Genomic DNA, 27,743 nt, shown 5'->3' with positions numbered 1-27,743 from the left:
TACTAAATGTTTGCATAGATATTTAGAAGTTCGAATATATTTGCAAGTAAGAAAATGTTGCAACTCCTTCGGTACTTATATGGCATTTCTTACAGAGAATTGATTTGTGATTATATCTACATATATTATTCATGTGTACTCTTAACAGAGCACAGGTGGGGTGTGTTAGAATTTTTCATAGTATAGAGGGCGCTGTTGCGACGAAAGAATTCGTCTGTGTTTACATCATGTAACTGTCAGTTCGCCGTTGCGATGTGTCTGTGTTTACTAGGCTGGATATTACATACGCCGTCAGTCACCTGAGCCAATTTAATAACAGTCTTGGTGTGTATATATTAGAGCTAAAATGTAAATTTTATTAAGCTATTTGTAAAATAAATTTTATTAAGCTATCATCAGTTCTGTGATCATTCAATCTATTATGAATCTTATACACGCAACAGTATCAGTGGCGTAGCTAGGGTGGGGGAAGGGGGGACTTCTGTCCTAGGGTGCAGCATCCAAGGGGCGCCAAATTGATCTGGTGAAATTGCAGAATGAAATGTTTTCCGTTCTTGGTACACAGAAAGGAGAGCAAAATCTTCAGTTGTCCCCGGGCGCTGAAAACCCTAGCTACGCTTCTGAACAGTATACACCATAAAACTAGTATGATGTTCACATGGAATCTTGATGGGGCTCATCAATGCAATGAGGTTTAAAATACAGGCTACAGTTTCCTTTAACAGTCATATAGCTCTCACAAAGCGACTTGACATACTGGAAATGAGGCAGTTTAACCCTTTGTGGCATGGTGTGCCCAATCTGGGCATACCTAAAAACTTCCCTCTGTACACACAGAAAATTTGAATGAAAAAAGATGTATAGGTTACTCTGAACCTTCCTTATTTATACTAGATGACAGCACAACATAAACCAGTCATATATTTTAGCCATGTTTACTGTTTAAAGACACTCATTTATCTTCCAGATTTTTTTAGAATATAAAATGAATTGTTTGAAAAGAAATTTCTATGTTATTTTCTAGGCTGTATGCTAATCTTCTTATTCTATATTAGTTTTAAATTTTTACCTTGAAATCTTGCCTAAAATTGAACGGCAAACACCAAGAGTGCCCAGAGTGGGATCACTAAAAACTAGGACCAGACCAACAACTGTATCTCTGTTTCACTGCAGCTCTCCGGTGAGTTTATTCACAGTAGAAAGGTGGGTCCACATCTGTGTTTCATTTCTCCCTCCTTTTTTTTTGAAGGTGAGGTTTGGTTATCAACTAAGAAGTTGATGGGGTGATTTTCTGAAGGTCAGCAGTAATTTATCAGTTAGCTGTTTTATTTTTCACTAGAGCAGTTTTCTTTTTCTCTTTTGCTTGCATTCAAAGAAGTTTTGTTAGTGCTACGTTTTGAGTTGTAGACGTTTAGTTAATTTTATAGTTTAGATTTTCTAATTGTAAATTATATATATATATATATATTATATTGGTTTTTAATTATTTTGCAAATGGCTTTGCAAATTGAGAGGGCTTTGAATTGCTTTCAGATAGTTAATCTGATACGGATCCCAGTACATGTGCAAAGCATGCAATGTTGGGTTGTGCTTTTTCAAAGGTGGTTTTACTTCAAAAAGTGCCAACATGGGGAAGGGGGGAAAAGATGAAATGTAAATACTGTAAATATCATATACACAAGTTAATTTTTTTTTTCATTTATATGCATGTAATCATCATACAACCAAGAAGAGCTTTTTTTTGGGGGGGGTAGAGTAGCAGGCGTCCCTATGGTACACCCTTGGTAATGCTAAATCTGCTACGGTATTTAGAATCTAGTGTTTTTTAATCATAGGCAAAATCTTTTACTCTATTATGCGCTTCCTTGCAATGCTCGCTTCAGCCCTCTTTTCAAAGCTCTTTTCATTCAGTGAGCCCGCTTCGGGCACATACACAGAATCAAAAAGTTAAGTGTTATCTTTGCAAAATTTACCTGTGCATTCCTCTAGGCCTGATTATACAGCCTACTTTTTTTTTTTTTTTTTTTGTGAAATTCTAACTTTAAAAGATAGTGTGTTGGAAAGGGTTAAGAGTTAATGTAATAGATGATTTCTCTACCGCAATAATGCTGTTTTCACGTCCAGGGAATTCTAAAGCAAGTTGCAGTTACTCTCCCAAGAGCATCCCGGATATGTTCTAAGGATTTGGAGATATGGTTGGCCAGTCCATCTGGTTAATATCCTTATTTTCAGAAAAATCATCCACCAAATTAGCACTCTATGAATCAGATGTCATCCAGACAAATGAATTAAGGACCACTGCACCCGTACAAAGGCAAATTTAGAGTTTTTAAAATCTCATCTGTTAGCAGGAAGACCTGCTGCTTATATCCCACCCCACTTCTAAACATAAGAGAGCCCATTTAGTATGATACAAAGAACATTGACATTGAATGAAGTATCAGTGTTGGCCTTTGTACTTTACAGATGAGACCTAACTATAGATTCTCAGCATTCTTTCATCTAGAAAGAGCCCACTACCTGTTTTTCAATATCTGAGAAAGGGATTCAAATAGTGGAAATATGATGTTCTAAACAGGCATCACTTTGGATGAGCATTTGGATCATCCACATCTTTGACGAGGCTCTGCGACTACTGTGATATATAGGTAAGTTATTTTAAAGTCCTAGGCTTGCTTTTTCAGGCGTGCAGTTGACCCTTCAGTTTTTTTTTAATAGATAATAACTGCTGCCCAAATAGGGCTAATCTGATTGATGATTTTCTGGAAAGTGAAAACATTAACCAGGTAGAATGACCAACAGAAATTCTAACCCTAAACTCTATAGAATATGTCTCAGACACTTTCAGAACAGCAACTACAACTCGATATCTCTCAACTAGAAATCTTCCAGACCAGAAAATAGCACTGCTGCAGGAATGAGACCAATTGCTACACAGATTTATAAACTTCCCCTTTTACAGTTTGAAGTTATGCAAGAGCTGTATGACTATTTGAGTACACTAAACTCCATATTAATTCCCTTTTTTTATTCATCTTAAACCTTTGTTTTAGACCTTCTTCCACCAATGAGCCTAATATATGATCATGGCTGTACTGTGTTGTATTTTTTAAAAAAATATTATATCAATATACGTTCTTATCAAATTTTATTAAAATCTGTCCATCCATTATGAAAATAAGAGAAAAATTCAAAAATTCTTTTAATTTTGAACACTAGTGTACATATTTGCTTATACAGCATCATATATAAAATGATCAAGTTCATTTTATACTTTCACCCTCTACATGGAAAAATTTAACCTGTGGCTTAGTGTTTAAAATGAATTCTGAACATCTATGTTGAAAGAGTTAAATAATTTAGCACAAGATATATTCTTCAAATTTTCAGTAACTTCTCTTAGTCTATAGTGCTGAAGAAATATTACTGCTCAAATCTTAAAACTGAAAAGTTAATATTACATTTTCCTTATAATAATGAATATTTTCCTATACTGAAGAAGCAGCTCTAAGATTTTATTCCATTTGGTACTTAAAAGTATTTTTGAAACAAACAGAACTTTAAATTATATAAATAAAAATAATGTATGTATTATATAAAATCAAATCTGTGATTCAAAATAAAATAAATAAATTTGCAAAAAATAAAAAAATGCATTATTAAAATATTTTAAACTGAAAGTGCTTTACTTCCTGTCTAGCAACATCTGAACAGTCTTCAAATGCTTTTTCTGCTGCAAACTTTGCTTCTTCTGCCTAAAAAACATAAATAAAATATCCATAAACTATTCTGTTTACATACAAAATAAAATATCAGTGGCCTATAATTTAAATTTTATGCAGTTCTACCCTGAACATTAAAATATAAAAAGATGGCTTACAGCTGCTTTCTTTTGAGGTTTGGCTTTATCTAATGCTTTGTTCGCATTCTCATATTCAACTAATAAACATGTCCGTTGCAAGAGCATTTCCTGTTAAATAAAGCATCCTTTTCATTTTTAACTTATATTTCAAATAGAAACCATGCTGAATTTGTATAAATATTTCCACATAACAATATGTATTTTATCAATTAAATATAAATATTTAGAACTTAATGTAAATTTATCTTCTGATGAATTAAATAAATATAAATATGAAGAGACAAAATGCTTAACAAGACTGGAAATGTAAAAATGAAGAAACAAGAAAACTCCAATTTAGCAATTTCTAGCACACTAACAAAAATTGTATTTTAAACTGAGGTACATTAAACCTTTAACTGCTTAAGACACATTTAAAAATTTTCAGAGTTTCTTTTAAAAATGCTTTAGACGTATTTACACAAATTTAAAATCTCTCGAGAAATGTTTGTGTATACACGAAGCCCAAACTTAGCCAAAAATGATCAAGACGTCTTCAGCCGGTATGCTCTGGTCTTCTTTCCTCTACATTTCTGCTGGCAACGGTTACTTGGCGTAAAGCTGTTAATAGAGTGTGAAGTCTGATTGAAAAGAGCACTTTACGGTAGAGTCCTGTGAGTGAAGTATCATTGTCAGACAGCAGGTAAGTATTACCTTTCTGGCAAATGCAAGCTTGTGAATGAAAAAAAATAAATTTACACAGTTTGCCTTGTGGTACTTTATACTAAAGGAAGTCAAATAGAATCGCTTGTTGTTATAGTACATTACTGAATTTTGGTAGAAACAGGAAAAAATAAGAATTATAACAGAAGGTGTACTTTTTAATAAATCATATACTATACAATTAAATGTTTTATCTTTGCATTAAAACTTGATCACAACTTCTGATTTTAAAGAACAGGAAAAAATATAATATGTTGCTACCAGCTTTCAAGTTTGCCCTTGTATTTCAAATGTGAGTGTTTTTAATGGTACATCCTTCTTTGCTGCATTTTGAAATGTTAGAACTGTGGTTTCAGCATGCCTGAGTTTTGTAGTCATATGTGTGACTGTGTGTTCACTATAAACATAAAGTTACATGTAAAAATTCCTTGAATGTCGATGGGAAGATATTCTATTCGAAAACTTCAGTTAAATCGAATAAATCAATATGCCAAAGTATTTTAGAGAAATGTTTGTTTTAAACATTTTATTATCAAAATTTGAAATACAGTCAAGAGTCGTTAATCCGGACTCGTCGGGACATCGGCGATTCCGGATTATCGATTTTTCCGGATTATAGATCATCAGTTTAAATCTCGTAAGATGGCATGCAGAAATTCTAAAATTAAAAATATGAAACAGTAATTTATGAAATAAAGAACAATTATGATCTAAAGGGTATCAAAATTTACAAAAAAAAAAAAAAAAAAAAAAAAAAGCTTAATATTTATTTGTTTACTTTATTAAACATTTCTTTCAATGTACGTTGTTTAAGTTGCTTCTTTTATGTGATAATACTTTCTCTTTAATCCTATAAACAGACATAATTTCTTGTTCAGTTACAAAGTTCCGCTGTTCAAGTCCCGTAATTGCTGTGCCGAGAATACCGACTAACTTGTCAATCGAAATTTTTTCGTTTTCACTAACCTCTCTGTCACCTTCTTCATGTCTTTATCCATTTTTTGCAGCAATTCCACTTTTTGTTTGATGGACATCGAAACATACTTTCGTTTTGTAGATCCTTTGGGCGCTCCAGCATCGGAAATTCTATATTATTTGACATAATCGAAAGTTCAAGTTTACTTTTATAAAATTGCTCTTACAGTCTGAAAAAAGTAATCCAGATCCAGTTCGAAGATTAAGGAACAACACAATCATCAACATTAACTGAAATAGATAATTAGATAATTTTAGCTTATACCCCCAGTTATACATTAAACACGCATGCGAAAACGTATTCTGCACTTGCGTACAAGCATATGCGCAGTCGTAAAGGTCTTACGCGCACGCGTAAACGCCTATGCGCATGTGTTAACACGGCGCATGCGCAGAAAGTTTTTAGCTTTGAGGTCCGGATTATGGGTGTCCGAATTAATGACTTTTGACTGTATAACACAATTTTAAAATCTAGGGGGAAAATATGCCTTTCTTAAAATTGCTTTGGAAAATCTACTGGTATAAAATCTCTTAAAATTAATGGAGTATAAGTCATGAAAAACAGTTAGTGTGTGGAATTAAAGTCAAAAGAATATTTAATTAAAGAATTAATTGCATTGAAAGATTTCATTAGAAAATATATTTATTTCTCCCTAAATGTTGATGCTGATAGCAATTATATAAATGAAAGCTTCTTTAAGATCTGAACTTAATTAACCCAGCGATACGTAATAATTGTGAGTTAACGATTACTTTGCAAATATTTTTTGGTACACATACTATTATAAAAGGATGCCAGCGATGTAGTAGCAAAACTGTTGAATAATGATAGTTTGAAGCAGGTTTGGACTGGCTGCATAGCAGTTTTCGTGGACTTTTGCTGCCAATGTTTAGCATGAATAAGAGCTCATTCCAATTAAAAAGTCTTTCATAAAGATGTGCCTTGACTATGAGTCATTGCTTGGGATTATGTTTGATTTAATTTGTTAGATTATAGCAAAGCACATGCATGCAAACTGCCTAACGGGAGACATGCTTTCATGAAAGACTTACCAAGGGAAACTATCTTATACTCATGTTTAATATTGTTACGTTTTTCTTTTCTGACACCAGTTGTTACGTTACGTATGGGATTCGTGTGGATTTGGAGTGAATAATGACAACACTCGATGAAGTATCGAATAACACACTTTATTGGCCAGTATTGTCAGGACAGCTCCAAAACATGTTTTACAGTCGTCGATGAACTACTATAAACACGGTGACACAATCAGCGACACAGCCTCCAGGTTATCAGGCTATCGCGGTGGAGACAGCTTCACTGCAAAGCACCAGAGTACAGCTCCTGACTCTGCTCGGTCGTTCTGGAAACTCCACGTACTCTCGAGACTCTCCACGCTACAACTTGGGATGCACTCGACGACACATAGAGCACAGCTATCAACTCTTCAGTTCAGTCATTCCCGGAGCTCAGCATGCTCTCTTGATGATGCACTAACTGCGATATACAGATCGTCTCCGCATGGACTAACTAGATGTGACACACTAACTAACTCGCATTTGATGAGGCACATTCTGACTCGCCCTCTCAACGAGGCATACACACTTGCACCAAACGTCGCCAAATGGGTGATTTCTCGCCAAATGTGGCAACCCCGCCTTCCTTTGCCATTTTATGGCAACCCTGAAACTGCTTTGCGGGGAAAGCCATTGACATTTTGTAACACTGCCCCCAAGGACTGCACATCCCGGGCAGTACAACCCTTGGTCAGAAGCCAAATTCGATACAAATAAAACATAATAAAACAAACAAGTAATATAACTAAACAAATATTTACACTATTTACAAGTTAGATACAAAAATTAAACACATCACAATGTTAAAAGAAACAAATATTTACACTATGTTCAAGTTATATACAAAAATTAAATGCATAACAATTTTAAATTATACAAAATAAAGTTCTGAATGAATTTCAGTCTCAGTCTATTCACTAAAATATACCCAGGTCAAATACTTTTCCACTGCAGTTCTCAGATATATTTATGTTTTGCATATCACAGTCTGAAGATTCAGTTCTTTCAGACTTTTCATCCACAGGGTGATGTGAAACAGTTTGTTCACCACTCTGCAGTTCATTCGCAGCATGCATACAGTTCACCTCAGTATTTTTAGCAGCTGGTACATACTCGTTTTACCTCGTTTCCTGGAAACCAGCTTCAAATTCTGCGTCAGATTCATGAACGGAGCCAGATTCTTCACAAACACAAGTATCCAGGTTTAGAATCAAGTCCTTGTCTGCAAAATCTGCACTATGAGATGCACACATAATTTGCAAGGTGAGTGAATTTTCTTGCAATACTGGAGCACACTGCTTAAGCTGTACATCAGTTTCCCCCATCTCTGCATCACATGCACTTTCAGATGGTTCAACACTTCCTGACTGCATTTTCATAACTTCACTATCAGTTTCCATGAACTAACAGTCGCATTTTCATTTTCTTCCACTTCAGGCACTTGAGAATCAAAAGCTTCTTTCCCATCCTTCATCTTTTCAATCTCTCTCTTTAATCTTGTTATATATGTCATCCTTCGTTTCTGGATCTTTCTGAGATAGTTCATTAGCTTCTTCCTTCACTTCTTAATCCTTTGATTTTTCAACTGCCACTTCTCATTTCAACATCGCCATTTATGCCTCCAGTATCTTCCGTAAACTCCACTCTCACCTGTTGAAGTTGCACTCGCACATTTTCTTGGCCGACATTTATTTCTTCTCGCCAGGGTTTCTTATCTTCCAGTCCCGCTTTCAGTGCGGCTTTGATCTCAGCTGTCATCTCTTTATATCCAGATTTTATCTCAGCATATCCAGCTTTCACTCTTCTCGCCAGGCTTTGATCTCGGCAAAGAAGTTCATCAAAGTCTTTGTTTCCTCCGCCATGGCTTTCCTCTGCAGGCGGGTCACTGGCATTCACTTGCAAATCCCACTTCTGACACCAAATTGTTGCATTTTTCTTTTCTGACACCAGTTGTTATGTTACGTACGGGGTTCGTGTGGATTTGGAGTGAATAACGACGACACTTGATGAAGTATAGAATAACACACTTTATTGCCAGTATTGTCAGGACAGCTTTTACAGTCATCGATGAACTACTATAAACACACTGACACGATCAGCGACACAGCCTCCAGGTTATCAGGCTATCGTGGTGGATAGCCTGATAACCTTCACTGCAAAGCACCAGAGTACTGCTCCTGACTCTAATCGGTCGTTCTCGGAACTCTACATACTCTCGAGACTCTCCATGCTACAACTCGCGATGCACTCGACAACACACAGAGCACAGCTGTTGACTTTTCAGTTCAGTTGTTCCCGGAGCTCAACACGCTCTCTCGACGATGCTCTAACCGCAATATACAAAGAGACAGGGTTCGTACACATTTCTGCACACGAAAATTAAGTACTTTTAAGGACCATTAATGAAAAAAATTAAGGACCTATGAGCAAATGGGAACTGAATAAATTCAATTAAAAATATTATCTATGCCTAAATTTCACTTTTCTAATACCATCCTAAAAATAAAACAGATCTCTAAGTAGTCTGCATTATTACTAAACATGAATTAATTAACAAAATTATAAATAAGTTTGAGAATAAAATAAACTTTATGCAATTTTTTAAGTAGCATTAAATATGTTACACTTACAACAGATGGACATATTTGAAAGAAGATAAGTGACATTTACGTTTTACTCACAGTTAGCTTTATGTTGATTTTTTTAAATGTCTCATTTTGTCATGTACTTGATCAGTCTACAGTCTAGAGGTTGAGTAAATAGCAGATTGATTTTATGTCAAACAGCATAGGTTAAAATGACAAGTAAGATCATGATCAGCATGATTCAGAACAAAAGACTGAATGTTGTTACTGCTGCTGCTTGTCTAGAAAGAGACCTGCTCATTAGAACAAACCTGAAAGGCCTGATATAGGCACGGTTGGCAAGTGTTGAAAGTTAGTCAGGCTCTGATGCAGTTAGTGTCATAGCTTTGTGTAGAGTTCCAGTGGTTGTAACCCAGTTAATATACTTTCAGATTCCAATAAGCCATTAAAGCACCAGAGGTGATAAGTTGTTTTGTATTAAATCTCACTAGATGCAAAGAATAAGCTTTACTTGAATTTCTACATTTTTGTGTTTTATCTTGTGACCACAGTGAGTATTAATGACTGGCAATAACTCTCTTTAATATATAGAGATAATTTTTAAGGGTAAGCAGTTAGTTATAAATAATTAAATTAGGTAATTAGATAACCTTAGTCATTATGGATTTACATGGCCACAATTAAATTTTATTTTTTAACAATATTTGATAAAAAAAGCCCTATTGAAATCAAAATCTAATCAAATTTCACAGTTTAAAATACACGTAATTTATAACATTGGTTCTTAAACGATATTAGGATAATTACACATTAAAAGCTACAAAACATTTATGTTTTTTAACAACAACACTCAACAAAATATTTATCCATCATTTTAATTTGAAGCCTTCCCAAACATTTTGGCTAGTTTATATCAATTTCCTTCTCTTTAAGCATCTTTTCTAACAATTAGAGATTTGTCTCAAAATGCAAACCAGTGCTCTCGCTAGTTTCTGCATCAACCTAACTGCTTTATCACCTAACTTGTCAACCTCTCCACAATGTACTTATGAGGGTTTACTTGATCTGGTAAAAGTTAAATAGTCGAAAACCCCCAAGCAAACTATCGCTATATCTGAAAATAACTAAAATATCAAAGGTTTAAATAAGCCTCTTATATAAAAAGAACTTGGAATAAAAAAGGCATGTTCTGATGCTAACAAAATCATTTACAGCTCGCAACATAATTAAACAAGAACAGTCAAATTCAAACTAAAAGTGGGGACTAGTGGTCAAAGATTATACAATTTAATTTTAATTTAATCTAGCTCAGTAACTCTATCATATGAGGAAATAGAAATGGGAAATTATAGTAAAGGCTGAAATCATAAACAATAGGGTAATTTACATAATAATAACTGCACATTTTCTTTGTTTTTATTATTTTCTTTCTTCAACACATTTCCTTTTCATTTGAACATTTTTGGATTTAATTAAAGATTTCCGTTATTCTAAAAAATCATGAAATGCGTTTAGAATGTATAGAAAATGGCTAATTTTTTTTCTTTAGTAATATGAACATTCAGAAGAAATATATATGGTAAAGGCCGGTTACAGAGCTGTTGTGGCAGAATTTTTAGAATTTAGTGATGCACCGAACAACAAAGTCTAGAAACAGCAAAACTTTTAGAATTTAGAGCAGGCATTGGAAGCAGAATTTAGGCTCCACAGAGATTATATCAGGCAGGAAAATGCCTAGTGCCCGCTCTGTGTATGACACATATAATGCCTGCCCATGCGACAAGATTAGAAGTATTTTTTTTAATATTTTCCATGCTTGTCTCTAGTGAAAAGTAAAGAAAATAAAGGAAAGATAAACATGTTAAGAAATTGATTCTAGTATCAGGAGTAAAATATTGAAATATTATGTTTTCCTTGTTTTTCCAGACGTTCTCCAAAAAGTAAGAAATTCATCGCCAATTTTCTGTAAAATACATCCATTACATGTTGATACCATGGAGACATTTTTCATTTTATCACATATTTCTCGAATCTTCTAGAATCGTGGGTCTATAAATCTTGCCTTCAAATCCTTCTAAACTTTCCAAGCTGCAATGTCTAAAATACTAAAGAAAAATTATCCCTACCAATTCAGTAACAGCAAAAAGACAGAAATATTTTAGAAAAAAAGAAGGGAAAAAGTGTAAAATTAATTTTATAGAGAAAACTGATACATATTCTGAGAATTTTGAATATTATGAGACAATTACATGGGAAAAACTTTTATTATGAAAAAATTAAAAAGAAGATATTTTTAACTAATTACATAGCTAATTTTGCTTTTGCTAAGAGCCATTTCATAAATTGTGCTTTACAGCATTACACTGAAGTGACAAAAGTCATGGGATAGCAATATGCAAATATGCAGATGGCAGTAGTATCACGTAGAAAATGTATAAATGCGAAGTGCTTTGGCAGGGCTTTCATTTGTGTTCAAGTTATTCAAGTGAAGAGGCTTTGACGTGATTATGGCCGCATGACAAGAAATAACAGACTTTGAACGCGGAATGGTAGTTGGAGCTAGATGCATGGGTCATTCCATTTCGAATATTGTTAGGGAATTCAACATTCCGAGATCCACAGTGTCAAGAGTGTGCCGAAAGTATCTAATTTCAGGCATAACATCTGACCATGGACAGCGCAGTGGCCGACCGCCTGCACTTAACAACTGAGACCAGCGACATCTGCGTAGAGTTATCAATGTTCTCAGACAAGCAACACTGCGTCAAATAACCGCAGAAATCAATGTGGGACGTACGAGGGAGGTGTCCGATAGGACAGTGCGGCGAAATTTGTCTTCCTTGGGCTATGCCAGGAGAAGACCGACTCGAGTGCCTTTACTGACAGCACGACATCGCCTGCAGCGACTCTCGTGGGCATATCGGTTGGTCCCTAAACGAATGGAAAACCGTGGCTTGGTCAGATGAGTCACGATTTCAGTTAGTAAGAGCTGATGGTAGGGTTCGAGTGTGGCGCAGACCCCACGAAGCCATGGACCCAAGTTGTCAACAAGGTACTGTTCAAGCTGGTGGTGGTTCCATAATGGTCTGGGCTGTTTTTACATGGCATGGACTCGGTCCTCTGTTGCAACTGAACCGATCATTGACTGGAAATGGATACCTTCAGCTACTTGGAGATCACTTACAGCCATTCATGGACTTCACATACTCAAACAACAATGGGATTTTTATGAATGACAATGTGCCATGTCACCGGGCCACAATTGTTCGCGATTGGTTGGAAGATCATTCTGGACAATTCAAGCGAATGATCTGGCCACCTAGATCGCCCGACATGAATCCCATCGAACATTTATGGGACATCATCGAGAGGTCAGTTCGTGCCCAAAACCCTGCACCGTCAACACTTTCACAATTATGGACGTCTATAGAGGCAGCATGGCTCAATATTTCTGCAGGGGACTTCCAACGACTTGTTGAGTCCATGCCATGTCGAGTTGCTGCACTTCGCCGGGCAAAAGGAGGACCAACAAAATATTAAGAGGTATCCCATGACTTTTGTCACTTCAGTGTATACCTTCTTTATTTTTCAGAGTCAAAATATTGTTTAAGTTGCCAAAATTAAATTTTATATCGGACAGCGAAAATTAAAAATGTTTTATTTTAATGTTATTTTTTAAATATAATTTCAATATATTACCATTATTTTAATGAAATTTATCAATGTTAGGATGTTTTTAAAAGAAATCGTCCAAAAATTCTCAGATCTCGGAATTAAAAATTTTCTATAGAAACTGATCTTAAAATAGCCAAAATGTTGATAAGTCCCGAAATTTAGAACCGTTTAATAAAAGAATTCGCATCTCCAAAAGCGAAAAGTTGTTTAAGAGCTCTTTATTAGAAAAAATGAATTTCAAAATGCTTATATCTCACTTCTTGCTTAGAAACTCGAGTATCCCATCAATTATATTAGAAACAGAAACAAATTATAACACATAAACCCATTCAAAAGATAACCATATATGCCAGTGAATCGCCGAAAATATTCCTCCAAAATGCTAATTCACACTCAAAATGGCAATTGTAAAAAGAGACAGACATTTCAGATGATTAAAATTAAGGACCTTCTGCTGATTTTGGCCCAAATTAAGAACTTTTAAGGACCAAAAAATCTAAGGACTCTTAAGGACTGTACGAACCCTGAGAGACTCTTTCGGTGCACACGACGACCCACTCGCTGGCCAGCTGTCAACTCGGATTGTCTCCGCATGGACTAACTAGATTAGACACACTAACTAACTCGCACTTGATGAGGCACGCTCTGACTCGCCCTCTCGACGAGGCACACACACTCGATAATGACTGACTGCAGACCAGCAGGGTTTATATAGCTTTCGGCTTGTGTTAGAGAACATTCTGGGCTAAACCGGTAAGAATTCATTCCAGAAGGTTCTCCATCAGTCCATGGCATATCGCCAATTTTGTCACCAAATGGGGAGATTTCTTGCCAAATGTGGCAACCCTGCCTTCTTAGGCCAAAACTGCTTTGCGGGGAAGCCATCTCATCGCACCTTGACATTTCGTAACAATATAATTAAAACCATGAAAATGCATAAGCCGTTTACAGGAGTTTAAAATGCAGGCCAAACTAAGAGTACACTAAGAGATAGTCCTAATGTACTTTGCCACAAGCTAAATAAATAATATCGAAATATTTTCATGTTACTGAAATGGCAATAACAGCATATTCAATCAGGCTACTATTTGTCATCTAATATGAAATTTTGATCTTTTCTGTTATCAAACAGCCCACCAGCAGCTGAGTGGAAATGTTGTAAAGGAACAACTGGTGGTTCGTTCGGGGTTTGAATCTCTGTGAATAGACAAAATTCCATTTTCAGTCACTGTGTCTTTGTCCCTAAATTTAGTTTCAGAATTTAACTAATCTTTCAAACCTAGATTTGATGTTTTTTCTGACAGTCATTGTTGAGGATAAGTTTGAATAGCATTTAACATATGAATTTGGACTCTTTCGTCTTGTTTTGATTCTTCAAATAATGGAGCTATTTTGTTACATATAAAATACCTTCCTTGGCTTAATGAACCTCTTAAGAGCCTTAAGAGCCTTTGTTATTATATGATCAAGTTCACATTCAAGCTCTACTTCAGCCAAAGGTAAGCACCCTTAATATTCTTCCAGAGGTGTTCTTATCCATATGATTTTGCTCATGTACATCACAGGCTTTAGATATTTTTTGCCAAATTAAGTCCAAAGTAGCACTGGTATCTTTAAGTATGGGCATTTTGTAGCCATTTACTTCACCTATGCTACTGTAAGGAGCTATAAACCCTTAAAACTATTTTTGGAAATTCCATTTGAGGTACCATTTGCATGGTTGAACATGTGAGCAGAGGCTGTCTTTATTTTTCATGAATTTTACATGTAAATTCTGTCTTAATTACAGGCTTAGTATTAAAACTTTTTCGAGATTTCTTTAGGACTGTATCTGCTGTGACAGCAACCTTGCATTCCGCTCCCATTTTAATGACCCTCTTGAAATTTTACACTGTTTTCTAGGACTTTCCTTCTTAAAGCATTGTTTACTACTCTCCTATGTACCCAGTTTTCTGGTAGGTCATAAGGATTTTTTTTTATTTTCATCTGTATGTCAATAAAATGTTCCCCTATTTCCACTCTAACCCAATATTTAATATGCTTGGTAAGTCTTTCAGATTCTCAAATGTTTTAAATTTCTAAATCCTCAAATCCACTCCTAATAATAAATGCAAAATTTCTCCAAGACTTTGCAACAGGGCTGTGGAGTCGGAGTCGAAGCTGGAGTAGCTAAAACAGGTCGACTTTGACTCCAGTTTTTGTTGGACAGTTTGAATTTGAAATGAAATTAAAATTAAATTGAAAAAAATTAATGACAAGCTGAGTTAATATTTTATTAACTTTATACATTAATAAATAGTCATTTTCTATTTTATTGACATATTAATAAATAAATGTAAGGGAGAAGGATGGATGTGATATTTGCCATTAATGATTAAACTGATTCATTTAGTTACAAATCTCGCTAGTAAATTTAGGTAAGCAACAATAGCAGCAAGAACTCTCAAAATTGATGCCATTCTTAAGAAGCGAGCAGGAAAAGGAGCAATTATTGATCAAGCAATGCGATAAGGAAGTACATATTTGATGATAAAGAAGTTTTTAGAATTAAGAACTTTTTTAGAAGCTGTAGATAACCCTAATGTTTCACTAACAGAAAGACTGTGGAATGATCTTGCAGAATTGGAAACTTTTCTTTCTACACTGTATATAGCCACAAAAAGCTGCAATCTGAAGAATTGACAGGAGGCGAGAATGGAAGAATGGGATGTTTGTTCTTTCTGAAAAAGAGGGTTTATTACAGGAGTCATTTCTTCAATGAAGAAAAGAGAAACTAGTTTGTTAGACAATGAGATCTTGCTGGGTTCAATATATGTAGATCCGAAACACCGAATGTTTTTGGATGACGAACACATTAAAAAGGCAAAGAAAGCCATCTATGAGCTTTCATTAAGAATGAAATTATTCTCAGAACAATTCAAGAATTCGAATCAGGACAGTCAAACTGCAGACTGCAATTGAGTCTCTATCATCCTCTTCCAGTGATGAATTAGGTTTTGAGAAATATTTTTGGATAATATTGAAAAGGCCAAGGCAAAGCGAATAAAAATAAAGCACCAAGAGCCTTTAGATATAAATGAAAAAGCACAAACAAGATTTTTACATGGCCTTTGAAGAAATAAGAGAAATATTATTGCGCTTGCAAGACAACTCTTTTAGAACTTATAAAAAATCTATCCTGAAAAGTTAAAAGTAGTAGCCCTAACAGTAACAGCTCTTCCTCCTACTCAAGTTAGTGTAGAAAGACTCTTCTCAGCTCTGAAGTTTATCAAATCAGATCTATGGCCCTCCAACAAAGAAGATCTCGCCAAAGCTATACTGTTTCTTAGAAGTAACTGATACCAGTTTTTCCATTTCATAATAAATGCTAATTAATATAAATAATTCTCTATGCCATCAATTCTTTTTCTGTAGCATCTATTACTTCTTTTATATTAGAAAAATAAGCTATGTGTATATCTTTACACACATATATATATATGAGGGAGTCGGAGGTCAGTCATTTTTCCTACTGACTCCACAGCCCTGCTTTTCAAGAATTTTTTGACATTGATAAAAGCACTGTTTCAATTTTTCATTATTAAGTTTGTCCCTTTTATGATTAGTTTTTTCACATAATTGTATTTAGTTGCATCTTCAGATGATTCTCTGACTAACATATTGGAGATTTCGGCAGGTAAAACACCCAAAAGATAAGCCATACAATCTTTCTTAAAGACCTGAACCATTTCCTCTCAAAATTTATCAAACCATTTCATCATTTTTTTTCATCAAACTTTGGAATAATTTGTGCCAGCTGCATCTTATTGCTTGATTCTAACATATTCTCTGGTGATTCTCTAACTTGTATTTCTTGATTTTGCAATTAAAGTTGCTTTATTTTTAATTCCTGTGTCCTTGCTTCCCAAGCCAGGCATTCTTCTTTAGCTTCTTATCAGGAGTTAGTTTAAAACTTTTTCATCATAAAATTGACTTCCAGCGACTATTTTTTAAATTTCTGAGTAAGTGGCACATCTTTACTCGATTCTTCAGCTACTTCTAATAAATCTTGTTTTATACTCTTGGCAAGAAAAGACATTGTGGAAATAGAAAATTCTTGGGCAGCATATCAAAATTAATAATAATAATAATAATAATAAAAACCTTTAGCTATTATTCAATTACTCAAATCAACTTACACAATCCAGCAGCTTATATACCTTTTGCTACAAAATTAGAAATTCAAATATGAAAAAGTATTTTATTTCAAAGAAAACACTTAATACTGTTCAATTTTTTAACCTTAGAATGCTACTCATTCATTGCCTGGATGAAGCTCATAACAAAAAACTGTGACCTGCCTCCCCTAAAACAGGAAATGGGATGTACAACTCAGTAACTTTATATGATTTTAGCTACTACAGATAAAGACATACCTTTTTATCAAAATATTTCTGTACACGACACTTTCAAAACAATATTCTTCTCGCAAATGAACGGTTAGCTGTAAAGTTTGCATTTCAAAATCTGATTTAAGATTTATTTCTGTGTTGCCTTGAACATATCAAAGTGTTTAGGTGGAGAAAATTTCGGGGCTGAGGCGAGGCTATTTGTAATTTGTTAAATGAACTAATTGATGAAAATTCTATTTCTGGGAATAAATTAGAAAAAGATGACTTTATTGAAGTTGAAAATCATGAATTCGCAGATAGTGACAACAATGAAAATATGAATTATCATTTTGACAATATAGATGATGAATAAACAATTCTTGAAAAACAAACCCAAAAGGTATAAGTAATATAATATAAAGTTGAAACATTCAGAAATCTTTATAGTCATGTGGCAAATTACCCCAGTAAAATTCAGCTCACTGGTCATTTGTTCCTAAATCAAGCAACAAAAGGACAGAATCTCACAACATTATTCAATTTATTCAAGGACCAAAGGACTCAGCAAAAGAACTTAACACTCCTCTTGAACCACTTAACCATTTTTTTATTCCTCAAATGTTGGAAATAATTGTTCCTCAAACTAATACTTAGATTAAAAAAAAAAAATGCTGGGAAAAAAAAAAAAAAAAAAAAAAAAAAAAAGAATTGTCAGCATCAAAAACCTGAGTTAATTAAATTAAAACTTTATAAGGATTACCTGTTCTGCCAGCAACTAAGAAAAAGTAATCATTTAGCATCAAATGAGCTATTAGATACAACATTATGCAGTCAGTGATGCTGGAACGAGTGAAATTAGATTCTGTTTTTTGCTGAATTGTGTATGTTTTGACTCGAAAGAAACTACAGCAGAGAGAAAAGAAAAAGATAAATTTGCATCAGTCTAAGAGATCTGGGATGAATTCATTAAGAGTTGCATGGATTTTTATAAACTAGGATCCTATGTTACTATTAATGAACAATAAGATGTTCCTTTAAAAAATACATGCCGAAAAAGCCTGCAAAATATAGCACCCAAGTTGTAATGATGCATGATGTAGGAACGAACTATATGATCAATGCAATACCTTACTTGAGTTTAAATACACAAACTAAAGGTATTCCTCTAGCATCGAAGAATTAACAAAAAAATATTCAAGGGACAAATACAAGTGTCAAGATGGATAACTGATTCACTTTGATTTTCTTAGCTGAAAAACTTTTTATGAATCCAATGAATTTAACAATTGTAGAAACTGTCAGGAAAAATAAAAGAGAAACTGCAGTTGCATTCTTGAAGTGTTAAAACTTCAATGTACTGTTTGAACAATGTGAGAACTCTTTTGTCCTAAAAAAAATGTTATTCTTCTATTTACATTCCATGAAAAAACAAATGTAAATCTAAAAAGTAGGAAACAGGAAGTTATAGAATTTTATAATTCTGCAAAAGGGGCCATAGTAGATGCACTGGTTCAGATGTGCAACACTACTTCATGTATTAGAAAAACATCCTGATGGCCTCCGTGTGTGTTTATGGCATAATAAATATCAGTTAAGAGAATGCACATTTTATATGTGTGCATAATATGACTCAAAAATCTGAAAAAGCATGTGAACTTTTTTCTCGATAAGCTAAATGAAGAGCTTGCAAAATGGATGAAGAAGCATCTCAATGTACAACTCCGCCTCGATCGACAATTACAGTTATAAGGGAACTGTTGAAATTAGATTTGAACATTCAGCTTCATGAACTATCTGACAGTAAAAAAGGGAAAAATTGGAGTATTTTGTCAGTACAATTTGCGCAGACTGATGCACAACTTTTGTCAAAAATATTCCAGAGCACTATGCGAAGAACATCATGCTAATATTGGTAAAGGGCATTTTGAAAATAAATAAATTATACTATTTTGCTTACTTCAAGTTTGAGAGTCATAAAATCATCTACAGGTGGTATAACTCTATTCTAATTAGCTTTTAAAATAGGTTTTTAAACACGCTTATGCACATTTTCTCAGAGATGAATGGTTACCATTCTCGCAAGTTTTTCACAGGGTAGCATTCTAGGATTAATGCAATTACTTTCCATTCAATAAGAATTTACCAAGATTGCTCTTAATAAAGGAATGCTAGAATAAATAAATTTAAAAAAATCAAGAACATATCTTGATTCATACAACAAAATTCTTCAAGAGCTCAAATTTCAGAATGAAAATCTTCTAATATTCTGTAATAAATCTGCCACTATTATACAACATCTTAAATTTATTCACACAAATTCTTTTTTAATTGGGACTCTAATGCTAGAGTCCCAATTAAAAAAGGAATACAGTCAACGGAAAATGGAAATACAGTCAAAAGTCGTTAATTCGGGCACCCATAATCCGGACCTCAAAGCTACAAACTTTCTGCGCATGCATTGCGTGCAGGCCCAAAATACATTTACGCACGCGCGTTTAATGTATAACGGATGGTATAAGCTAAGCTAAAATTATCTAATTCAGTTAATGTTGCAGATTGCATTGTTCCTTAATCTTTGAATTGGATCCGGCTTATTATTCAGGGTTCATAGCCACATTTTAGTTAAAAAAATAAACACCTCTAAGCACTTTTCAAGCACATTTTAAGAAAAAAAATAAGCACCCGTTTAATTGCATTATACACAACTGCATAACCTTAAAAATTAGACTCGTAATTTAAAATATGAGAAATGCAGTATTTATTAAGAGAGAATAAGCATTACCTCAACCATGGAAAATAATTACTTTTTTTTTTTAAATTTTAAATAACAGTCCAATTTACAGAACTAGTTTACAATGAGAGGAAAAAAAAACTATGCAGAACTAAACTATATTACAAGATTTAATGATGAAATTTCAGTTCAAAATAGAGGAAATAAATAATAATAAGGCATATTTATTCTATTCGCTTGGAACTTAATAATAAATACAATTTATTTTTCCACTCTTATTGATATTTAACTAATTTAAATCTAAATTCTGAACATTTTCTAAATTTTCATCGTATATCAGTTTTCCCTTAAGAGATATTGCAAGCAAAGTAATTTAAATAAAAAAGAGGAACATTTCTGAAATCAGAAGACAGAAATTTGCTTCATGCAGTCATCCTTTAACAGTAAAAGCTTACATACCCGCATACTTGAAAATTGGCGAATATTCGGACAGCGGAACGTAACTTGAAAAAGAGGAGCGAAAGGGGATAGACTGTAGCCGTTCTTTAGATTTTTCCGCTAAATAAATGCTTTTGTCATTTCGATATAACAGAAAAATATTCTGCTCTGCAAGCACGGGAAAACTCTTTTAAGTGTTCATAAACAAATCTAGGACCGAACATCAAAATTAATTATCTCTGCAAAATATCGCAAACGTTATTGCACAATATGTGCGCCGTAATTCTTCCCTACATGATATTACGCAATCGGATTCAACAGCTGCCAGTATTGGGAGAATAAAGAACTAAAGAAAGGAAAAGAAAGAGACTTAACAATCTGGGGTGTTTTTCATTCTGATTTTCAACAAACTGCGCTAAATTTCCGGAATAGAATCATTTTTCGCTTGGGCTGGTAGACCACAGAACTTTTAGTCCTATTCAATCCAGATTGGAAAGTGATAAAAAAAAGTCCACAGCTTGTTTTGCAGCGAACTATAACAGTTTCAATATTCGAGAATTTGCAGAAAAAGGGGAGAACCTCCCAACATTCGTACTGTATAATGTATTGGCCAAAGAAATGAAATTATTTTGACTATTAAATTACTTTCCCTTTATTTAAGCCATTCCGAATATTATTCCTTAGAAAGCTAATCTGTGTTAAAACACAACCATTTTTGGAAGTTTACTATACTTCAGCAGTTACTGCGACTATGTTATTATAAGCATCCATACATATGCTCATAATATAAGCATAACGATCATAATAAACACGAATATGAACTGACCAAGCGGAACGAGAATGCAAATTATTAAGATCTTGATAGAAATTCAAACGTGTGTAGTATTTGGGTGGGATGAAAAGAATGCCAAATATACCGGAATTTTCAACTGCTTTCGCAATTCTTTGACCAACAGAACGACGGGCACCTGTCTGTACTCTCCGTGCAAACCAAAGGTTATGTTAATGCAGAAAAAGGGGGAAAAGCTATTTCCGGGAGTATGATTCACCATCTGACATTCCATATTAGGAAGAAAAGTTGTTTTTCGGCTTTGGTACGGGGAAAAATTGCGCTTTCATAAAAAAAAAAAAAAAAAAAAAAAAAAAAAAAGCACTAAAAACAAACAAAATAGGGGCTTTAAATTTTATTTTCAAATATAAGGACTTATAAGGACCGCTACGAACCCTGTTATTTTTTGCAAACTGTTAGAGCAATTTTATAAAAGTAAGCTTGAACTTTCAATTATGTCAAATAGAATTTCCGATATATATTTACTAATATGTAAAGGATCTACAAAGTGAAAGTATGTTTCGAAGTAGATTAAACAAACAAACAAACAAACAAACAAAAAAAAAAAAAAAAAAAAGGAATTGCTGCAAAAAATGGATAAAGGCATATCCTTTGTTTATCTAACCATTCCCAAATCTGTTTATCAATTTCACGCTGCTCTGCGGCGGGGGGACGCCACGGCACGCAATGAATTGGAAGTTGATCTGTCAGCACTATGCTTATCTTCAGGGCAAATGTTTTTATTTTATTTGGATTATAATTCCTTACTAAATGTAGTATTTCATCTCGATGTACTCCGTCTTTGATATGATTTAAATCAAATTCCTCGTCATTATAATTTGCTTCCAATAGCGAAGAAAGTAAAGTAAACAAATAAATATGAAGCTTTTTTTTTGTAAATTTTGATACCCTTTAGATCATAATTGTTCTTTATTTCATAAATTATGATTTCATATTTTTAGTTTTATAATTTCTGCATGCCATCATACCAGATTTAAACTGATGATCTATAATCTGGAAAAATCTATAATCCAGAATCGCCGAAGTCCCGACGAGTCCAGATTAACGACTTTTGACTGTATTTCAATTCTACCCAAGATCCATAAATTTGTCACCTACCTCTCTCACTACACCCTACTCTTTTGAGCCCAAAAGCTGGGGGGGGGACTTTAATTTTTACTAATCAATTTGATACTTTAATGCAAAAGCTGAAATTTAGAATATTACACTATTAGTTAAATTCAGTAATGAAATGAGACATTTTCAGAAAAAATGGCACTGTATTCATAAAAAGGCTGGTACTCATGTGTCCTGCATTCTTTTCATGATTGGTTTCAATTTTTTATCCCAGTGGCTACTAATAAACGTCTTTTAGTCTGTAGTGAGCGTTTTTAAAGAAAATTCACCATTTTGGCTGAACATCCAATCATTTATTTTTCAAACTTAAAAAAACTGAAACATTTCCAGAGTGAGGATCTTTATCACATCTTAAAGTGAGCATCTTTTAAGCTTGAGAACTTTTACATTCCTCTCTCAGTGTTTATCTGGTATCACAGCAATGCAAAGACAATATATATGAAGGGTGAAAAGTTTAAGCCTCACAAGGAAGAATTGGTGCTGGAGTAGTTATAATGTGTTAGGATGTTAGGTAGAAAGTTTATGATACACTGTGTGTTTACTATTTTTATGTTCACTATTTTTTAAAATGGAAAATAAATATAGTATCAGAGAAGAGCTGAAAAAGTTGTGATTTAGTATCTCTGTAAAAAAGGCCTCACCACAACAAAAATATACCATGACAATGCTGGAGACAATATGAAATAAAGGCCCATAATTTGCAGTTCGTAAATAGGAGGTAAACAATTCCAGCTCTAAGGTCAATGGATAATATCATCTACACAAACTAAGAGATGCTATGAAGGCAGTGAGGCCTAGGAAAACAGACAGATGAGTCATCTTGCATTAAAACAATGCACCTCTTCACTATGATGTAACGGCACAACCTGCTCTGGTCCAACCAAATCACTTATTGTTTCTTTCACATGCAATTTTTCTGGTGAATTTGTGAATAACTTTTAAAATGGCATCTTCAAATCTTTGTTATCAATTTACTCTCAAATAAATTTCACATTTACATTACAAAGCAAATGAAATAACTGCTACTTTAAATGGCAAAAGTGTATCTCTCTCTTCTTTCAACACTCTGTTTACAACAAATTCTGATGAAGCAAATTTGAAAGACAGTTCTGAATTTTTTATTAGCTGTCTCATTGGCTGACCGCACACTGAATTGTGCATGTGAAAAGAGGTGGTGCTATCTCTTATGAAACACATCACTAAGTAACACAATTTGGTAGACCGCCAGTTATGACAATACCAAAATCTGATAGCCATCCTTATTTGATTCATTTCACCATAAATTTACGATTTACTATTCAAGAAATATTTAGTATTCCGATCTTTATTTTCTATAATATATATGTGCATGTAATTTGATGAGTATATAAATAAACACACTTTACTTAATGTATTATTTTCAAAAAAGTATATATTTAAAATTATATTAAAAAAAATTATGCACATAGCATATAGCAATGCAGCACATGAAAAATATTCAGTGTTATCAAATTTTACTATGTAAAAAATGTCTGAAATCTAATACTGTAGTATTGAAATAACAAAATCTTTCATGGGTTCTTTAACTACAAATTAAATAGATTAAAACATTCTTTAAAATACAATAAAATAAATATGCATGAGTGCACACACACTGAAAATTTTTTTTTTAAAAGGGAGTAAGAGAATTTTATATGTGTAATTACAAGGAAAAGACAATTTGTCCTGAAACAGAAGAATTAATCAATTATTAATGAATTTGTTTTTAAAAAATATTTAAAACCTTCTCAAAAAACCAATAAATATAAATAAAAATGTAATTAATAAACAGTTCATCAATTATCAAGCTATAAAATATTTTTATAAACACTGAAATAAAATAAAAGGTTAATTAAATAGTAGAATAATAAAGATTGCTTTAAACATACTCTCATTAGGAGATAAGAATGTTTAAACTAATCTTAACTAGGTATACAGTGGTGGCCAAAATTGTGGACACTTTTGGAAATTTTTATGTTTTTGAACTTTGTATGCTTATAGAAAACGTTAAGTTTCACAAAATGCAAACTTGTATATATCATTTTAAAGAGAATTTATTACCGAATTCAATACAAAACACAAAATTCAATTATTTGCAATACAGAAAAAGTTAAACGACAATAGTTGTCAATATACATTAGATAGTGATGATTGCAGTGAGTTATCAGTACTTAGTAGGGTACCCTTTATTTTTGATTACAGCTTCACATCGACGTTTCATTGAGCTGACAAGAGTTTTAAGCTCTTCTTTCGTTATTACATGATGCCATGAAACAATTATAGCCTCAATTAGTTCTCTTTTATTTCATGGGCGATCATTCGGACAAGAGTTTTCAAACGGTGCCACAAATTTTCGATAGGATTGAGGTCAGGACTGTTTCCTGGCCATGACAACAATTTAATGCTCTTTGTATGAAACCAGTCTTTCGATATTTTGGCCGTATGTCAGGGAGCAGAATCCTGCTGAAAAATAAACGAAGCATTGTTGGGAAAGAGATCTCTGATGGAAGGTAGAATTTTTGATTCTAGAATAGTGTCAATGTATTTTCTGGCATTCAGTGTCCCATCGATGACATGAAGGTGACCAATACCATCTGCTGACATGCATGACCAAATTATAACACTAACTGGGTTCTTCACAGTTGCTTGAATGCAGTCAGGATGTAGCTCTTCTCCTATTCTACATCTTACATATTTTCACCCATCACTACCGAATAACGATATCTTAGTTTCATCACTCCATATAACTTGTGACCACTGATCATCTGTCCAATTAATGTGTTCCTTTGCCCACTGTAGTCTTTTTTTTCATTGCTGAAAATTAAGACAAGGCTTTTTTCGTGGAATTCTACCTCTCAGTCCAACATCTGTTAATCTTCTCCTGATTGTTCTTGAACTGACAGAAACACCAGCATCATTCAGATCACTTCTTATGGCCGCTGATGACATTTTTCTATCTTGGAGACATAGTTTTTTTATTCTTCTGTCATCAATAGATGTGGTGCACCTTTTTCGACCTTTTCCTTCTTTATTTTTTATTGAATTTGTCTCCCGATATCGTAAACAAAACTTTCGGATTCCAGGTGTAGTCACTGAACCACCCGTCTTGCAATTTCAGCATAGGAAAGACCACTTTCTCGTAACACAATAATATTACATCTCTTTCTAGGTGTCCAATCTACTCTTTTATTTGATGTCATTGCTTCTTGACTAAATATTAAAATTTTTTACAAAAATTCCTACTTGTAATTGCAGTGTATAAGAAACAGGTAATCCTTCTACAGAAGAAAGCAAAATAATGAATTGTTTCAAGTGTAAACATGATGTCAGCTTCTACTGGCAGTTTCTAACATTTGATTGGTTCTCAGAAAAAAAAAACAGTGATTGGCCAGGAAAGCTAGACATTACAAACCACTTCATAACTGTGTTTTTTATTTATACTAAAGTACATATAACTTTTTTTTTGTATTGCAAATAATTGAATTTTGTGTTTTGTATTGAATTCAGTAATAAATTATCTTTAAAATGATATATACAAGTTTGCATTTTGCGAAACGTAACATTTTCTATAAGCATACAAAGTTCAAAAACATAAAAATTTCCAAAAGTGTCCACAGTCTTGGCCACCACTGTATATGTATTACTGCAGCCACTTTAGAAGTTGCTAAACTCTGGAAACGATGCGCATAATTGTTCTTTAGGTAATCATATCCAGTGTAAGCTGGAATCCAAAAATTCACCTACTCATTGTTATTTCTGTAAAAAATTGCCAAGCTGATCCAAGGCGATTGCGCTATTATGTAAATACCCTGAATTAATCTAATTCAAACAAAAGCTATGTTTCTGATATTATAAGACACAAGATAAAAATTTTAAGAATGGCAGACAAAAATAATATAAAATGTGGCCTTTTGTAATATAACTCAACCCTTAATACAGTTTTAATTTCAGAACAAAGAGAAAAAGTCACAGATAAATGGTCATTCAGCCAAATTTAAAGTATTTTAGATATATACATATATATATATAATTAAATCAAATACAAATTAAAAAAAAAAAAAAAGGCAGTGTCTGAACTTCATCTAATTCATTATATATATGTGGGATTCTAAATCCACAGCTTAACATTTTTTCTCGCGTGCTGTCTAATTTTTAACTGTTTACTGCACGAGTCAAATTGATAGGACTCTCGCCACTTTGTTTTATGAGAGGAGATGCAAGATGTTACAGATGATGTGTTATTAGTAGATATATGATGTTATAGATGTTGTGTTAATACATATATGATGTTATAGGTGTTGTGTTGATAGATATATGATGTTATAGATGTTGCATTTATAGATGAATGATATTATAGATGTATTAATGTTTCATTAAACTTAAAAAAAGAAATACTAAAAAAGAAAAACTAAACTTAAGAAATAATTGACGCAGAAATTCAAGACAATTTTGAAACTTGCAGAGAAGAACTCCGAAAAGATGCGAATAACAAATATTTATGGTACAGAAAGAAAACAAGAAAACATACAACTTTCGAAGATGTTCTCCAAAATGGTACAATATTAATGATTTAGTAGCAATAAAAAAACACAATTTGAACCAAACCTGAAGTTAAAATCAAAGTATTTAGGCCCATCTAAGATTATAAAAATAAAGGATAATGGCACCTATGATGTTGTACAAGAAGAAGATCATGAAGGACCCACAAAAACAACTACATGTGCTGATACATAAAACAATGGACCCAAGCAGAAGAAGGATGTATAGAATAATACTGCTTATTACATTTAAACCTGGAGTGATACAACTGATAACCGAACTGTGATTTTTCACATAATAATGAATATTTCAGTTAATGTTACTTTTAAGATGAATTGAACTTTTCCAAAAATGTTAAGATTGAAGATATTTTTCATTTTAGATGAAGATTTTTAAAAAATAGAAGGGACTGTTGACGATGTTATTGTTGCAAAGATGAAAGAAAATTAAGATGTTTTCTTTAAATATTTTCCTTGGCACACAATCTTCCCCTCTCCGTATTTTTTTCAAGTTTCAGCTCATTCATGATGATCATTCTTTTACCAAAGACAACGATGATGTAAGATGATCAATGATTTATGATGTCAAGAGAAGAATAATGTCGGCGAGGTCGACACACAGCAGGAAGGCCGAATGTGGGATTCTAAATCCATAGCTTAACATTTTTCCTCGCATGCTGTCCTATTTTTAACTGTTTACTGCACGAGTCAAATTGATAGGACTCTCGCCACTTTGTTTTATGAGAGGAGATTTAAGATGTTATAGATGTTGTGTTAATAGATATACGATGTTATAGATGTTGTGC

At 33.4% G+C, this 27,743-nt stretch overlaps 1 protein-coding gene across 5 annotated transcripts in view; it reads right to left on the bottom strand.

Annotated features, from left to right (window-relative positions):
• The window catches only part of LOC118189900 (sorting nexin-32-like), a 124,816-nt gene that overhangs the window by 15,739 nt on the left and 81,334 nt on the right, over positions 1-27,743 (bottom strand). For all 5 annotated transcript variants that reach the window (XR_004758335.2, XM_035360606.1, XM_035360607.2 and 2 more), the window contains 2 exons: positions 3,881-3,970; positions 3,690-3,755 (listed from right to left, as the gene is read on the bottom strand). Coding sequence is in view for 4 of the 5 variants with exons in the window: in XM_035360606.1 (XP_035216497.1) it covers positions 3,690-3,755; positions 3,881-3,970 (156 nt within the window). In the remaining variant the exon portion in view is untranslated. The remainder of the gene's footprint in view (positions 1-3,689; positions 3,756-3,880; positions 3,971-27,743) is intronic.

The sequence above is a fragment of the Stegodyphus dumicola genome, chromosome 3 (assembly GCF_044657685.1).
Source record: "Stegodyphus dumicola isolate Sdum_Otavi_A_Nest chromosome 3, ASM4465768v1".
Classification (NCBI taxonomy): Eukaryota; Metazoa; Arthropoda; class Arachnida; order Araneae; family Eresidae; genus Stegodyphus; species Stegodyphus dumicola.
The sequence above is the reverse complement of the archived record's forward strand: the minus strand, read 5'-3'. Positions and strand labels throughout refer to the sequence as shown.